Here is a 17,996-nt window from a genome sequence, read left to right on the forward strand (position 1 = left end):
CAACAATTAAATCCTGTGAGGTTCTCTTTGGTGGCAGGATGTGATCCTGAGAACATGAGCTCAAGTACAGAGGACGGAAAACTATCTATAATGGATTGCAATGTGACTGAACTGTTGTGTATCTGTAAAGCATGCACTCCCATGTTCCGCCACCAGGAAGTGCATTCCCTGAAGTTCCAAGGGATCCCAGCATCCCTTGGGAGCACTGTATATAGGCCGGCCCCTAGGGCCTATTCCTCACTCTGGAGTGTCTTAATAAAGACTGAGACCACTGTTACTTTAACCTCCCTGTGTGCAGTCTCAACTGTGTTAGGAAACACAGCAGCAAACTGTGGGCATCCTGGAGAAGTTCTCGGAGGGTGAGGACTGGGAAGCCAATGTTGAACGGCTAGACCAGTACTTTGTAGCCAATGAGCTGGACGGAGAAGGAAGCGCTGCAAAAAGGAGAGCGGTCCTCCTCACGGTTTGCGGGGCACCGACCTACAGCCTCATGAAGAATCTTCTGACTCCGATGAAACCCACAGTTAAGTCATATGAGGAGCTGTGTACACTGGTTCGGGAGCATCTTAACCCGAGGGAGAGTGTGCTGATGGCGAGGTATCGGTTCTACACGTGCCAGCGATCTGAAGGTCAGGAAGTGGCGAGCTATGTCGCCGAGCTAAGGTGACTTGCAGGACAATGTGAGTTTGATGGCTACCTGGAGCAAATGCTCAGAGACTTTTTTGTACTGGGAATTGGCCATGAGACCATCCTACGAAAACGTTTGACTGTAGAGACACCGACCTTCAGTAAGGCCATTGCAATAGCACAGGCGTTTATGTCCACTAGTGATAACACCAAACAAATCTCTCAGCACACAAGTGCTAGCAATGTTCATAAATTAACTGGAACTGTGTTTGCAAGCAGAAATGTACAGGGCAGAGACCACGAGTCTGCAACTGCCAGCAGGCCTCAGGTGACCCAGATGAGTCAGAGTCCGCAACAAAGGATGAATGCAAGGCAATTCACACCTTGTTGGCGTTGTGGAGACTTCCATTCAGCCTATTCATGCTGCTTCAAAGGGTATGTTTGCAAGAGCTGTGGAACAGTGGGACACCTCCAACGAGCTTGCAGACGAGCTGCAAGCTCTGCAAAACCTGCTAACCACCACGTGGCAGAGGAAGATCGGACCATGGTGGATCAAAGCAATTTCGAGCCTCAGAGAGAGGAGGCAGATGCTGAAGTACACGGGGTGCACACATTTTTGACGAAATGTCCACCTATAATGCTAAAACGTAAAATTGAATGGCTTACCCGTAGCCATGGAACTGGACACTGGCGCTAGCCAATCCATCATGAATAAAAAGATGTTTGAATGACTGTGGTGCAACAAGGCACTCAGACCAGCCCTGAGCCCCATCCACACGAAACTGAGAATGTACACCAAAGAGCTTATCATTGTCCTGGGCAGCGCCATGGTCAGGGTCACCTACGAGGACACGGTGCACGAACTGCCACTCTGGATTGTCCCGGGCGATGGCCCTACACTGCTTGGAAGGAGCTGGCTGGACAAAATCCGCTGGAACTGGGATGACATCTGAGCGCTATCACATGTCGATGAGGCCTCATGTACCCAGGTTCTTAACAAATTTCCTTCCCTTTTTGAGCCAGGCATTGGAAGCTTTTCCGGGGTGAAGGTGCGGATCCACTTGGTCCCAGAGGCACGACCCATTCACCACAAGGCGCGAGCGGTACCTCACATGGTGAGGGAGGGAGTGGAAATCGAGCTGGACAGGCTGCAACGCGAGGGCATCATCTCCCCAGTGGAATTCAGTGAGTGGGCCAGCCCGATTGTTCCAGTACTCAAAAGTGATGGCACGGTCAGGATTTGCAACGATTATAAAGTAACCATTAATCGTTCCTCGCTACAGGACCAATACCCGCTACCTAAGGCAGACAACCTATTTGCGATGCTGGCAAGAGGCAAAATGTTCACCAAGCTCGACCTGATTTTGGCCTACATGACGCAGGAGCTGGATAGGCTGGCTTTGTATTCGTTGGAACATAGGAGGCTGAGGGGAGACCTGATTGAGGTGTATAAAATTATGAGGGGCGTAGATAGAGTGGCTAGCAGAGGGGTCAACAACCAGGGGGCATAGATTTAAAGTAATTGGTGGAAGGTTTAGAGGGGATATGAGGGGAAATGAGGGCAAATGTGGCGATGCTGGCAGCCATCCCAGCCATGGCCTGCAGCCGATCGCGACCTCGGTTGATGCTCGTCCTGGACAGCGGCACCATTTCCTGCATTGCTGCCACCCGTCCCGCATCCTCATCTGCTTGAGGCGCCATCCTGGGTGGAGGCGGCTTGGTAGCTTTACCGACACGGCCTCTGCGCCTCCCAACACTTGATCTCTTTTCGTCCGATTCGAAGCCCAAAAAGTTGGACCCGGAGACCAATGTTGGCCGCACAGGTGGCACACATGTCAGGAGGCTGCAGTCCTCCTCTTCCATCTCCTCGACATCAAGTGGTACAAATACTGGGCCTTCTCCCTCCTCTTCCTCCTGATCTTCGTGTCTCTGGGTGGCGGAGGTGGATGCGGTGGATATGGGGGATCTTGGTGGGGGGAGGGGCGGAAGGAGCTGGTGTGTTGGGCTCTGGTGACGTCGAGGTGGAAAGTATTGGTGTTAGACACTGCCTTTGTGTGCCAGAGGTGGATGGGGTGCATAGATTGGTGGTGTCCGATTGATCATCTGCAAGTACAGGACAACACTTAAGTGTTTAGCTGGGCGGTGGGATTGGTCATGCTGACATGAAAACCGTCACATTTCGCATTCTTACTTCAAGGACTACCATCGATACATCACCACACCATGAATGGCCAAGAGACAGTGCATTAAAATGCATTTGACATCACATTACATGACCTTGCATGACATGAGTGTCACATAGACTGAGTCATATAAACTTACCATGCTCTAGCATGGGATCGGCACCATCATGTGTGGGGATGTGGGGGTGTTCACCCACCAACGCCAATGTACGCTCCTCTTATGTTAGTCACCTCGATGACATCTGGTGGGCCCCCTCCCGTGCCACTCTGCTTTGATGCGTTGGCTGTTCTTCTGCAGAAATAAAACTTGCAGCCTTTACCTGTTTTGCACATGCAACACACACACACACACACACACACACAGACACAAAGGCTACAGAATCTTTTTGAGTAGTACAGGAGTGCAACAATAAGATGTTTACTTACTCTTGCTGACTCAACCACATCGTTCCATCTTTTCCGACACTGGTCTCCATACCGCACAATGTTGCCCACTGAGGACACGGCCTCACCAATCTCCCGCCAAATGCGTCTGTATTGGGGTGGTGCAGGCTTGCTATGACCATCCCGGGTGAGGTCTTTATAACGGTGCTCCACCTCTGAGACCAGTGCCTCCAGCTCCTCCTCAGTAAACCAGGGCGCTCTGGGCCTCCCTCCATTAGACTTCTTGACAGCTTTTCTTTCACTCATGAGAGCTGTATAAGATGGAGGTTTGATGATACTGTTGATTCTCTCTCAATCAGACCACTCTACAACTGGCAGGTGCAAGTGGATACCGAGGTTTAATGAGCATGTGCGAGAGGTGGGCCTCGGAGGGACTGGAGTGCATCATCACGCACGGCAACCAAATTTTAATTTGATTTTACGTTTTAAAGTTTATTTTGTTTTAATTGCCGGTGCTTTTAGTGTCCCCCTCTCCTTTTATAGGGGGCACTGGAAAAAGGAAAAAATTTGATTTTAGTGCCCAAAACCCCCCCCCCCAAAAAAAAACAAAAAAAAAACAAAAAGGAAAAAAAGGGCCTTGTAAATGTCTGGTGTGTCATCCAGGGCGGGTGGCATGGTTTAATGTTTTATGTTTTACAGATAAACTCTAAAAGAGTTTTAATGAGCATGTGCAGCTGAGCCCTCAGCCCCAATCGTAGCAAAAGTGATGTCATTGGCCACAAGAAACTACAAAAAAAATTCAAAATCTTGCGCATGCGCGGTGCACGCATGGCCTTCGATGTTTGTCAAGTCGAGAGCGGCACCTACTGCCCACTGCTACTGCCGCCCGCTCCCGCCCGCTCCCGCCACCGACTCCCGCTGCTGCCTGCTCCCACCCACTGACTCCCGCTGCTGCCTGCTCCCACCCACCGACTCCCGCTGCTGCCTGCTCCCACCCACTGACTACCGCTGCTGCCTGCTCCCACCCACTGACTCCCGCTGCTGCCTGCTCCCACCCACTGACTCTCGCTGCAGCCTGCTCCCACCCACTGACTCCCGCTGCTGCCTGCTCCCACCCACCGACTCCCGCTGCTGCCTGCTCCCACCCACCGACTCCCGCTGCTGCCTGCTCCCACCCACAGACTCCCGCTGCTGCCTGCTCCCACCCACCGACTCCCGCTGCTGCCTGCTCCCACCCACCCACTCCCGCTGCTGCCTGCTCCCACCCACCGACTCCCGCTGCTGCCTGCTCCCACCCACTGACTCCCGCTGCTGCCTGCTCCCACCCACTGACTCCCGCTGCTGCCTGCTCCCACCCACAGACGCCCGCTGCTGCCTGCTCCCACCCACCCACTCCCGCTGCTGTTTGCTCCCACCCACCGACTCCCGCTGCTGCCTGCTCCCACCCACCGACTCCCGCTGCTGCCTGCTCCCACCCACTGACTCCCGCTGCTGCCTGCTCCCACCCACTGACTCCCGCTGCTGCCTGCTCCCACCCACTGACTCCCGCTGCTGCCTGCTCCCACCCACTGACTCCCGCTGCTGCCTGCTCCCACCCACCCACTCCCGCTGCTGCCTGCTCCCACCCACCGACTCCCGCTGCTGCCTGCTCCCACCCACCCACTCCCGCTGCTGCCTGCTCCCACCCACCGACTCCCGCTGCCGACAACTGGCGCCCGACTGGCCCCGGCGGCAGGGGGTGGCAAAAACTCATGTTCCGCCCAGGGACCGCCGAGAAACGGGCGGGCCTACCCTCGCACCAAGTTCGGGCCATTGTCTTTTAAGACTTTATTTACAGGAATGGAAAATGTAGAAAGAGCATGTTTACTTCAAGAGTTTACTTCAAGAGAACAGAAGTACAGTGGCTTCAATGCTATCTCGAGTTTGTACCAACAGCTGTGCTGCCTGGTTTTTAGATACAATCTTTTTTACAACTCAGGAAATGTAATTGGCCTTTGAGTGGAGCTCGTTTGAACTTCTGCTTACCCAGGTCCAACCATAGCCACAAGGTTATCTGATTTCCACGCCGATATACTACTTGTTTTCTACACATTTACTATGGACATAAGCATGGCCATGAGGTTATTATTAGATTCATATTCAGACATTGTGGCAATACTTGTTTAATACTTATTCCTCCAAGAGCAAAGTAATTTCTCCTTTATCTGAAAAATGAACCCATGAGAAAAATAAGAGAGGCATTAAAAAACGTGCATTAAAAAACTTTCATTTATTAGTTATAAACATTTTGGAGATGGGAAAATGGCTGTTTGATTGGGGTGGGGTGTTTGTTGGAGGTGAGAGGTCATGTGATGAAATCTCCAACCAGAGTTAGCAACCCTAACTGGCTAACTGAACAGAATTTAATCGACCTACGATGAAAGATTACATAAAGACAATCATCAGCACAATAATCTTAAAGAAAATACATAGCTGTACAAAATTTCTGATACATTCATCATAGAGCTATGTCAGCCTGCTAGCTGTAGGAACTACATTACATGTCTCATATATATTACTTTAGCATTCTTTTCCCTAAATTAATTATAATTTGCTCTAACTACCAACACTTTTTAGTATCAACAGTTTACTTCCCTTATTCTCCTGGCATCCTGCTCCCACTGTCCATTTCAGTAATGACAGTAACTTGAAAATAAGTGGCCGTTTGACTGGAAAAAAGTTGGCTGCAATGGCATCCCCCTCCCCACAACAAACCAAATGGGAAAAATATAAAAATGAACGAGTCAATCTTTGAAAGAATGTATTAGAATGGGAAGAAGTTGTATAGAATGAGTATAGTCAATCCTCATGAGTCAACTGATCCAATGTATGCTAAGAGTTAACCGTATTTGCATCACATCAGATATTTATTGTTAATAAAAAATTCTAATAAATGGTATTACTGGATAAAATAATCTGAGATTTCATCACAAAATGTTGAGGCATTTTAATCACTTTTTTTTGCATATCATTTTGATAATAGTACTGCTTTAACAATAAGGCATTTTCTTTCTTACATAGCCTTTGAACAAATGCTACATACTCATTTCTGGACTCTTAACCCTGGGTGGAAACAAACCAAGGCCAAATTGGTTTATCGTGAACTGAGGGATGCAAAATGTTTTGGAGAGGATTTCAGTGACAAATGTTTATCTCAGCTGTTGGGTACTTGGTATGTCTAACCTTCTAATTCTATGAATGTTTGATAGTATACAATTGATGTACATAGGAACATAAGAAATGGGAGCAGGAGTAGGCCTTACTCGAGCCTGCTCCACCATTCAGTGAGATCATGGCTGATCTTCTACCTTAAATCCACTTTCTGCAATATCCCTTTATCCCTTGATTCCCTTAGTATCCAAAATTCTATCGATCTCTTGAATATACTCAATGACTGAGCCACAGCCTTGTGGTGTAGACAATTCCAAAGATTCACCACCCTCTGAGTGAAGAAATTTCTTCTCATCTTCAGTCCTAAATGGCCAACCCCTTATTCTGAGACTGTGACCCCTGGTTCTAGACTCTCCAACCAGGGGAAACATCCTCCCTGCATTTACACTGTCAAGCCCTGTAAGAATGTAGGCCATCTGCAGGAGACAAAACAAATGTTACTTTTCTACTAAAATAATTCTCTACAATGAAATAATTTGTAAAACTTTTAGCAATTCTTCTAACATTAAATTAATATTTATTTTTAATGAACAGAAATTTTAATTTTCTAGGGGCTGCAAAATGTGTAAGCAACATTTTATTCTATCAATGAATTTTGGCTTCAGGGTCCAGATGTTTAATTGCAGTTTAATGTCTGCAGCCTAATGCTACAAATGTTCGAAATGAGGCATCAGTTGCAATTTCATACTTAGTGATGTATTTGTAACAGATTTACATGGGCTTTGCATTTTCAGCACAGAAGGAGACCATTGGCCCAGCATGTCTGTGCCGATTGAAAAAGAGCTAATCAGCCTAATCACACTTTTCAGCTCTTGGGTCCCAAGCCCTGTAGGTTACAGCACTTCATGTGCATATCCAAGTACTTTTTAAATGTGATCAGGGTTTCTTCCTCTACTACCCTCTCAAGCAGTGATCTCCAGATCTCCACCATCCTCTGGGTGAAAAATGTTTTCCTCAACTCCCCTCTACTCCTATCAATGACTTTAAATCTATGTCCCCTGGTATTGACCTCTCTGCTAAGGGAAGTAGGTCCTTCCTATCCACTCTATCTATGGCTCTCATAATGTTCTACACCTCAATTAAGTCTCCCCTCCGCCTCCTCTGCTCCAAAGTAAACAACCCAGCCTACCCAATCTTTCCTCATAGCTTAAATTCTCCAGTCCTGGCAACATCCTTGTGAATCTTACCTGTACCCTCTCTAGTGCAAACACATCCTTCCTGCAATGTTGTGTGGCCTAACTAGTGTTTTATACAATTCAAGCATAACCTTCCTGTTCGTATATTCAATGGCTCGACTAATAAAGTTAAGTATTCCATATGCCTTCCAGAATCTCAGTCCTAGGTAGCTGAAGCCACAACCTCTGATGGTGGGGCGCTTGTAAGGCTGGAAGAGGTTACAGAGATAAGGAGGGGCACAGCCAGGAAGGGATTTAGACACAAGGATAAATTTGAGGTGTGGTCGGACCAGGAGCCAATATGGGTCAGTAAAGAAAAGGGTTGATAGGTGAGTGGGACTTGGTGCGAGCCAGGATAGGGGCAGCAGCATGTTGGATGAGCTGAAATAGTCCAGTCTGGAATTGATAAAGCCATGGTTGAAGGTTTCATCAGCAGATCAGCTGAGGCAGGATGATGTTACGGAAGATGGAGAGAACATGGGGTTTGTAGCTCAGCTCAGGGTCAGATAGGATGCTGAGATTGCAACCAGTCTGGTTCAGCCTGAAACGTTAACTTGGGAGGTGGATCGCTATCAGTGAAAGAAATAATAAAGTCTTGCATTAATATAGCGCCTTTAATGACCTTAGGACATCCTAAAGCACTTGACAGCCAATGATATACTTTACAAGTGTAGTCACTGTTGCAATTTAGGAAACTTGACAGCCAATTCACGCACAGCAGGGTCCCACCACAAACACCAATGTGATTATTTTTATTGATATTAGTTGAGGGATAAATATTGTTTATCTGAAGAAAATGTGGCTCTTCCAAGAGCAATCATTATTGTAGAAACAGTCTGAAAACACAGAAACAGTAGGATTGAGCGAAGTGGAGCTGGGTGTCATTAGCATATATATTGATGGATGATATCACCAAGGAGCAACATGTAACTGAGGAAGAGGAAGGGGCCAAGGGCAGATTCAGGACAGTGATCAGGCCAAAAACCTCATTGGAGAGATTTAAACATGGAGCTGTGGTAAACAGTGGGAAATAATACAAACAATCATAGTAAAGCTTTGAACAGGAAAGGATAATTCATCCATTTGCCTGTCCTTCCAAACTTTCGAATGGGTCCCTTACTGTGATTCTGAACCAATTACTTTGAATCCTATTTATTAACAGGATTTCATCCAATAGTATTTAAAACCTGCCATAATATTGTGCTGTAGTGGTTCCACCACTCTCCTATGACCTACCTATTGAATGAATTATATTTTGTCACCATTAATTTTAAACTGTGTCCCCTAGTCTTTGGATCTTTAGCCCAACAAAACTTTCCTGGACCCAATTCTCCATACCCCTGAGAACTCGATCAAATCACCCCTGTCCACCTCTCCTCAAGTTCCAGAGTAGACGATCTTACCTCATAACTCACACAATACTGAGACCCAACAGAACACAATGGTTCAGATGTAGCCTCACCAAAATCAGGAACAAATTCAAAATTGCTGCTTTTTTGACATTAATCACTCCTCTTGCTATACATCCCAACATTTTATTTGGCATCTTGACTGCCTGTTTTAATGATCTATTAACTGAAATGACTAGATATATTTATTGCTTTGTCACCTTAGCTAAATTGTCATTTAATATATACTCCATGTTTTCACTTCTACCTAATCAAATGTTTTTACACTTCCACTGACCACCTCTTTGCCCATTGATCTAATCTGTTTGGATCCTTTATGGATTATTGCACATTGATTAGCATAATTGCACCCAATTTGCTGTCATTTCAAACTTAGACACCTGGGTAATATTCTGCCCTTTAAATTACTTAGAACAATTATAAAGCACCCCAACATTGACTCCATCAAATAAATTTTTAAGGAAGTGTATCTAATCTAAACATTGTTGCCCAGTAATTTTAATTGCTGGAGTGTGTACCTGTGTATTGTAAGGGATACAGTAGCAGAGCAGTTAGGTTTCTGGACTAATAATCTGGAGACGTGGATTCAAATCCTACCACGGCAGCTGGGGAATTTAAATTTAAATACAGTTAATTAAATAAATCTGGAAGTAAAAAAGCTAGTATCAGTAATGATGACCATGAAACTACCGGATTGTCGGAAAAAGCCACCTGGTTCACTAATGTCCTTCAGGGAAGGAGATCAGCCGTCCTTACCCGGTCTGGCCTACAGCAATGTGGTTGACTCTTAATCTACTCTGATATAGCCGAGCGAGCCACTCAGTTATACCAAACCGCTACAACAAAGGCGTCAATGTCCCAGAAACCATGCTTTCTTCTGCCTCGGTGGACTGCACAGAATGTGTGGAGGAAGCCTTAGAGTATGGTCTTAGTTGACAACACAGTTTAAAAAGTAAAACCATTTGTTTTTTAAGTGACAAGTGACCAGTTTACTATATAATTTCACATGAATTTGTAATGTTTTTGTAATCCACCAAAAATTGCTTTATAAATGTTTGTTCATTCTTTTAAATGAAGGAAGAATGGAGTCCCTTGCTGGGAAACAGATATATGTAAGAGGCTGATGACGACTTTACATTGTCAAGATTACTCCCTATCACACCAGCTGCTGTATTTCATGATTGCTGAGAATGTAAGCAAAATTATTTACTGTTTAACAGCTACTATTGAAAAACAATGTTGTCTCCATTGTCTATTATTGTAATGCTTCTTTAAATTGTAACTGTAATTTTTGCATTCTAATTATTGGGTATTGGTTATAAGTACTATTCCCACTATACTTTCCAAAGACCTACATCAGCATTCTCTGGGCCAACATTTTTACCAATAATACTTATATACCCCAAACATTGCATATGTCTGCAATGTTGAAGCTGCTGGATTTGCACTTTTTACTGAGTATATACTTGGCTGTAACTGTTCTGTTTAATTTACTGGCATTTCTGAAAATAGTCTGAGAAAGTCATGTATTCCGAATGTGAACTAAAAGAATGAGAATCTGACCCCCTTCCAGCAGTTAGTTGGTATACTGGCACCGTCCTCCACATACGTTGCATGCAAAATACCTGGAGCATGTTCATCCTGCCCAAAACGCATAGCTGTTGAAGATTTGATGAATAGGCATAACCCATTAGACACTGGCATAGCAAGTAAGCATACCAATGTACACTGGTTCACTGCCACTCCCTGGAATCAGTCCCTATGGTTTTGTTCACAATTCCAGCCATGCAGTAAAGCTTACTCACCACAATGTACTGTGTACATTATAGCACGTGCCTTTGAGTTACATTCAGTTACATTCACAGTATACAATGGGCCAAACCTTGCTGGAAAAATAATGGGTCAGAATTTGCTGTGAAAGTAACGGTGAGGCTGATGGCGCTCGCCATTATATTGTCTGAAATATCCGTTTATGGGGAATGTGTACATTTGGCTCCAGTTTTTCATTAATATTATGATAGCTTTTAAGTTATTTTGGGATAGCAATTTACTTGCACTCCTCATAGCCCAGACATACAAATGAAGAATTCAGACGGGTATGCCATACTATCTAAAATCAACTTAGACCCGTTAAATGAGCATGGTTTACAGCATTTAATTTATATGAACATTGTGCAACCACCTTAAGTTCACTTGTTGCCACTTGCTATTTATATTAAATGGTAGAAATGAGCTATGGTTAAATCACAAAAGATCAATTTTCACCTCGGGGTAAAACTGTTCTCCATATTATAGTGTATTAGATATAATGGGTAGATGTTCCTGTTGCGCCCTAGTGCAGTACACAGAATAAAGTCGTGCAGGTAGGATTGCACACTTGTAAAGGAACCCATTTGATTTCCATCCATTTAAATGAATAGATGGAAAATTAGGTGGGGGCTGTTATGGCTGTGTAATGCTTTCTGCACTATTTTCTTCTATGAACAGTGCCAATGGAATCTTTTGTACCAAGTGCAATAACAGGAAAATCTGCCCTAATGATTGCAATTTAGAGCAGTCAACCAATGCTGCACAAACATAGAACTGTGCTCCCAGATTCCATTTCTAAAATTTTAGAATCTGAATAAAGAATGACTTGAAATTTGCATAAGAGAGAAAGAAATGACATAGATTTATATAACTCCTTTCATGACATCAGGACATCTCAAAGTGCTTTACAACTAATTAATTACTTTTGAACTGCAGTCACTGTTGTAATGTAGGGAAAGATGGCATCCAGTTTGCAAGATCATGCAGGAGTGAGTTAATGAGATAATCTGTGTTTAAGTAATAAATATCGGTTAGGACAATGGGAGGACTCCCCTGTCTCAAATAGTTCTATGGGATCTTTTATGTCCACCTGAAAGGACAGACAGGACCTTGACTTAACATCTCATGCGAAAGACCTCTGTGAATGTAGCACTCCCTCAATTCTGCACTGAAATATCTGCTTGGATTATGTGTTTAAGTTTCTGGAGTTGGACTTGAACCCTTGACCTACTGACTCAGAGACAGGACTGACAAATTAAAATCATCCTCACAGGAACAGTAGGAAAATCTAAAGTAGAGTTGCTGGATTGATCTCATTGACATTATGGTTTCCACTTGGACTCATTGGCAGAAATTGGTGAGCAGGCCACCCATCCAGCCTTTTGGTCAAGGGATGGTGCTTGATGTGTAGAAGGGAGAGGCTAGAAGGAAAAAAAGCTCACTTTGAAATATAAGTTTGAAACAGATGATTATGGGAATCAAATGGTTTATTATTTAATTTCATAGAGTAGTTCTTAATTTTGATGACCTTCAAATTTCAAAACTTAAATCATTAATGAAATGGAGAGAGGCATAAAAATGAGTATTAAGGCTCTTGAAAAAGAAATGAGACTGCACATAGAACTGAGTACGAAGGCAGGATATTCATTGAAAGAAATGATAAGCAGGTTACTATAAACAATGCTGGATATTTAGCAATTATTTCAAGGGAAAAAAAAAATCAAGGTTTAAATGAGACAAAACAAACTTTGTGGTAAACTGAATTTTGATAAAGCCCCAAGGTCTGGAAATTCAGGTGAAGGTTTTTTAAGATGCTAATGTTGGGTGGGTGCTAAATATAGCGTCAGAAAATGGTTTGTGATGGCAGCCAAAAATTCAGTGGTTGCGCCCTGGCTGTAGAGTGGAGCGCTGAGGGACGCGTTCCTCATTTCTCTTTGGCCGGATGAGCAACTGAATACCTTGTGTTAGAGAGCCGGCTTCGTAGCGCCCTAACAGAAGCTTCCCTGCAAAAAGAAAATACGAACATATGAAAACGGACAGGTAAAGACCATCTGGTCCATTGGTCCCGTCCCGCACAATTGCGATACCGTGTGTATCACAACATATAAACTCCACCCCACCCGAAACCATGTGATCTCCTGGGGGAGGCAAAAAAACAGATGAAAAAACCCAGGCCAATTTGGGGAAAAAAATCTGGGAAATTCCTCTCCGACCCATCTAGGTGACCGAAACTAGTCCATTCTGTCCATTAAATTCCCTGCAGTACCTACCTTCTGTATGAGGTGATCTCCGCCGCAGCCAGAAACAAATCCAGTTTTTGTTGAAGGAATTCAGTGAGTCTGCATCTATCACACAAAATGGCAGCTTGTTCTAGAGGTCTACTATTATCTGTGAAAAGAACCATCTCCTGACATCTAACCTAGATCTAGCCCTATACAATTTAATATGTGATCACTGGTCCTGCCTAACCTATTTAATTGAAATAAATGGTCAGCTGGAACACTGCCTATTCCCTTCATTATCTGATAAAGCTCAATCATATCTCCCCTAAGTCTATGCTGCTCTAAGGTAAAGAGTCCCAACTCTTTTAACCTATCTTGATAACTAAGATGCTTTGGACTTGGAATTAGTCTAGTCGCCTTCTTCTGCACCCTTTCCAGAGCCTCAATATCGCCCACCATGTAAGGAGTCCAAAACTGGACACAGTATTCCAAGTGCGGCCTGACTAAGATTTTGTACAAGGACAAAACAGAACGCCTCGTCTTATACTCAATTACCCTATGGATACCCCAATAGCCTATTTGCTCTAGCTATCGCTGCACGGCAATGCTTGTGCACCTTTAAGGATGTATGCACTAGAATGCCCAAATCTCTTTCTATCTCCATCATCTTTAATGCCTTTCCCTGGAGGGTGTATGGGAGCAATTTTCGGCATCATTGGGCGCCGTTTTTTTGGTGTCCGGCAATTTTTTTGGCGTGATCGGTCATTTGAAATTTTCTCCAAAGTTTTGGCGCCAGTGCCGCCTGTCAGTGCCAGATTTTTTGCCGGCAGATATTTTGGCGCTGATCTGCGTTGAAAAGGGATTTCGCGCCATTTCTGGCCATTTATGCCAGTTTCCCCAGCAACTATTTTTTTCAAAACGGCGCAGAGAGACCTTAGAAACCGTTGTAAAAAAGGCCTACCTTAAATTAACGAAATCGGCGCTGGCCCGCTGCAATCCCGGGCCGAATGACCTCCACCCACATTCTAGAGCTTCTGTGCCAGACTGAACAACAATCATAGAATCATACTCCAGGCACATCAAAAAATACTTTGCACCATTATAAGGAATTATCATTCACAGCATACATTAAGGTGTTGTTAAACTTGCAGAAGAGCTTTTTCAATCTAGTAGACTTAATACAATTGAATGCAACGTCGTGCCAATTTCATACTATTTCAGTCCACAGTTTTTTCAGTTAATTTGCCATACAAAACTACCTAAAATGTAATATTTCGAAGTGTTGATTTGTAGTTAATGAATTGTAACTGTGGGGTGGGGCGGTGCGATGGAGGGGAAGAGGACAAAGGGGGTGGAAATAAAACATCTTAATGGTGCGTTGTCATTAAGGGGGCCCTGAGCCATCATCAGTGCCTTTTCCATTGCCACAGAAGAATTTAAAGCAGCCTTGCTTGTATGCGCAGTGAGTGATTTTTTTTTTCCAGCGCATGCGCAGTGATTTTTCGGCGCACACTACAAGCTCCGCCCCCAGAATTGTCTTCGGGTACTGCGGCACTAAAAATAACTTCTGCTTTGTGGAAAATGCCGGGTTTTATTGCGCAAAGGGCGGGGGAGGTGGGGGGGGGTGCGGGGAAACACACGTTATCGTATGTGGGCACCAGAAATCGTGAATGTGGAAAATCGGGACCTTTTAAAATGTTGAGCATTTCCCCTGCCCACTTGCATAACACTGCACTTATCTAAGTTATTGTGATATATTCACAGAGCACAAGCACATACAGCTTTCTAACATGGCAGGCAGCTCTCTCGGAAGCCACTGGAACCTGTTGCTTCTGTTTAATTATTAACTCTGTAGTTGCAGTACACAATACGTCCACATCCACAGTGGGGAGCTACAAACATTACAAGCTCACAGACATTACAGTTATACATTATTTTCCCGTCATGGGCCCAGTCTCCCAACACAATAAGATCTGCCTGAATCAGACGAGCCTCTTCTACAGTTCTAGCACTCGCACAGATCTTGGTATTTTCTGCAAATTTGCAAATTGTACCGCCAACCCCTGAATCCAGGTCATTAATAAAAATAGTAAAAAGCAACAGTCCCAACACTGATCCCTGCGGGACACCACTGGTGACCAGTCTACAAACAGATCCAAATCCATCTATAACTACTCTTTGCCTGCGTTCTGCCAGATAGTTCTGTATCCAGCTCAATATATTTCTACTAATACCAGAGGCTCCGATCTTATGGGAAGCCTCTTGTGCGGTACCATGTCAAAAGCTTTTTGGAAATCTAAGTAGACAATGTCTACTGGTCTTCCCTCATCCACCAACTTTGTAACTTCTTCAAAAAATACAATTAGATTTGTGAGACATGACCTCTTTTTTATGAAGCCATTTTGGGTGTCCCTAATATGTCCCTCACTATCCAAGTATTCATATATTGCATCTCTTATGACTCTTTCAAGTATCTTGCCTATTACTGATGTTAAACTGATGGGCCTATAGTTACCCGGGTCTGCCTTGTCACATTTTTTTTTAAATGGGGGCTACATTAGTCTCCTTCCAATCTGTAGGAACAATTCTAGAGTGCAGTGAGCTATTAAACATACAGGCCCTGGGCTTGCACAGCACATGTCCTATCTCCCGGAGGACCCTCGGGTGGATATCATCTGGCCCTGCTGCTCTATCTATTTTTAAGTTCTTAATTCTGTATAGAACAATATGCTTATCTATGTTAATGTTACTGATAAAACTAGTATTATTAAATCCTAATATTTGAATCTTATCTTCAAGGATGAATACTAATGCAAAATACTCATTTAATAATTCCGCCATACTCAGTGAGTCCTTTGTAACCTGTCCTTGCACACACTTCAGTGGCTCAATACAGTCTTTGATAGTTCTCTGACCCTTCGCATAGCTAAAAAAGCTCTTCCCATTACTGCCACAGTTATCTACCATCCTTTTTTCCATGAGCCTTTTTGCTGATCTAATCAGAACAAAAAACACATAAAAACATTCCCTATACCGACACACTGAATTTGCTGAGCGGCGTGAATGCCGGGCCTCCAGCTGCAAACCCTTTAGCTCCTCCCTATTCCGACCCGTGCAAGGGGCTCTATCCAAACACATCTCTAGCCCCATATCTTTTCTTCCCAAATGATTTAATTTTCTATTCTAATTCTAGAAAAGGTGCTCAAATATTGTAGGAGCCCCGCACATGGAATCAAAAGCTTCACTCACTGTTCAGGATTATAAGGAGATGTTCTGCTCCAATATGATGCGAAGAAACTTGGAAATCGAAAATGATAACTTTCCATTGATGCTACAAGATTTATTTCTGGAAAACAGTAAGTAGCTTGAATTTAAGGTCACATTGCTATGATGAAATTGAAAATAGAAAACAAGGTTAGTGATCTCCTCAGTGTATACTGCATGGATTGTTATGTGCATCTGATATCTTTCACATTGATTATTGTAAGTATTGTACGGTTTAAATTCCTACTGGAATTTTTTTTTACATTGTTCTATTCTCTCCATTAGTTCCCTTTACAAGATTCTTTGCACTGTGTATCTTCCTCTAGACAAAACCAGTGTTAATGCAGTGCTCTGCTAACAAGAGGCATGGTCCTTTGTGCTATGTATAACAAAATCATAAATTCATTTCTTTATACATAGTGTACAGGGGAAGTCTTCCATGGAATGCAGTTCCTCAGTTGCTATTGCATGGCATCTCCAATAGCTGCCTGGCTCAGGTCGAACAGAACTCAAATATCTTGGCCAGGCAATGCTAAGTGAGTGCTACCCGAACTGGAACTCTATGATCTGCATGTCTGTCAAGCACTTAGCCACATGAGGTACCTGGCCACCATCTAAGTTATTGTTTTAATGGGGCACTGCTTTAATTGGGGAAAAAGCTTTGGGAAGCCAAAATAATTTTCCCCAGTTTGGGCTTTTTAAGCCCGCCCAGCACCAGAAATGTCATGCCTATTTTATAATTAAATAAAACACTAAAGCAGGCGGCTTTCAATTTTTAAAAATAATTTAAAATGCAGGTAATAATGTGCTTTTTTTGCTTAAATTGTTCAAAACGTGTGAGCATTTGGTTGTGTTTGGGGAAATGAAGAGCTGTCTGAAATTGTGTGGCTGTGTTGGATGGAAAGCTTAGATTCCTAAAGCAGTATAAAAATTCAGAAGCAATGTGGTAACTAAAAAGAGTCATGTCCTAAGATCATGTAAGATTTTTATACTTTGGGGTTGGTCTTGACATGATTGATGTTATTTCAGCACTCTGCAAAAATACAAGGCAGATAGAGAGCTCGTTCACTCAGCACATCCTTACAGTACCCCCATCACAACATCTAACTGTTTCTTAAATCATTCCATTGTTTTTAATTCTGTCCATTTTATTTATTAATCATTCTGTATGAGGAAGACCTTCCTGATATGACTCCTAATTTTGTTTTCGACTAGTTTGAAGCTGTGCAGCCTTACTTAAGTGGAGTGTGGGAAATTGCACTCCGCTTCCATTGAGGGGTGGTAAGGCCAATTCTGCGTTGGGAGCAGGACTTCCACGCTGGGGGCTAAAATTCCCTGCCCCAGAAGGTTACCGCCCCCAAGATGGGAGCCTGTGCGGGGAGGCAGAGGGAAGTTGAGGGGAGACGGGGGGCGGGGGATGGAGGGGGGAGTGATGGAGGTGGGGGGCGGAGAAACCCAGGGCGGGGGACGGGAGGGGCCACATTGCAGCGGAGTCTGTGGGGGGGGCGAAGTGTGTTGGAGGGGCGGGCCTGGGGGCTCTGTGCCTTGGTGCGGGGAGTGTTCGGAGTGGGGTGGACGGGTTGACTGCGCAGATGGTGGTTGGTGGATGTGGTGTGGTTGGCGTCGCGGGGGCGTGGCTCCGGGGTGGCCGGGGCTGGGGGCTTGACATCCGGGAGTGGTCGGCATTTGGGAAGGATTCTGACGGGATGGGGC

General features: G+C 44.3%; 1 protein-coding gene across 1 annotated transcript in view; it reads left to right on the forward strand.

Moving 5' to 3' along the window:
- c15h16orf89 (chromosome 15 C16orf89 homolog) overlaps positions 1-17,996 on the forward strand; it is a 75,386-nt gene that overhangs the window by 15,811 nt on the left and 41,579 nt on the right. Inside the window, exons 3-5 of the mRNA XM_070901147.1 lie at positions 6,255-6,405; positions 10,066-10,180; positions 16,213-16,375. Of these exons, the coding sequence (XP_070757248.1) occupies positions 6,255-6,405; positions 10,066-10,180; positions 16,213-16,375 (429 nt within the window). The remainder of the gene's footprint in view (positions 1-6,254; positions 6,406-10,065; positions 10,181-16,212; positions 16,376-17,996) is intronic.

This window comes from Pristiophorus japonicus, chromosome 15 (genome assembly GCF_044704955.1).
Source record: "Pristiophorus japonicus isolate sPriJap1 chromosome 15, sPriJap1.hap1, whole genome shotgun sequence".
In the NCBI taxonomy this organism is placed as follows: domain Eukaryota; kingdom Metazoa; phylum Chordata; class Chondrichthyes; family Pristiophoridae; genus Pristiophorus; species Pristiophorus japonicus.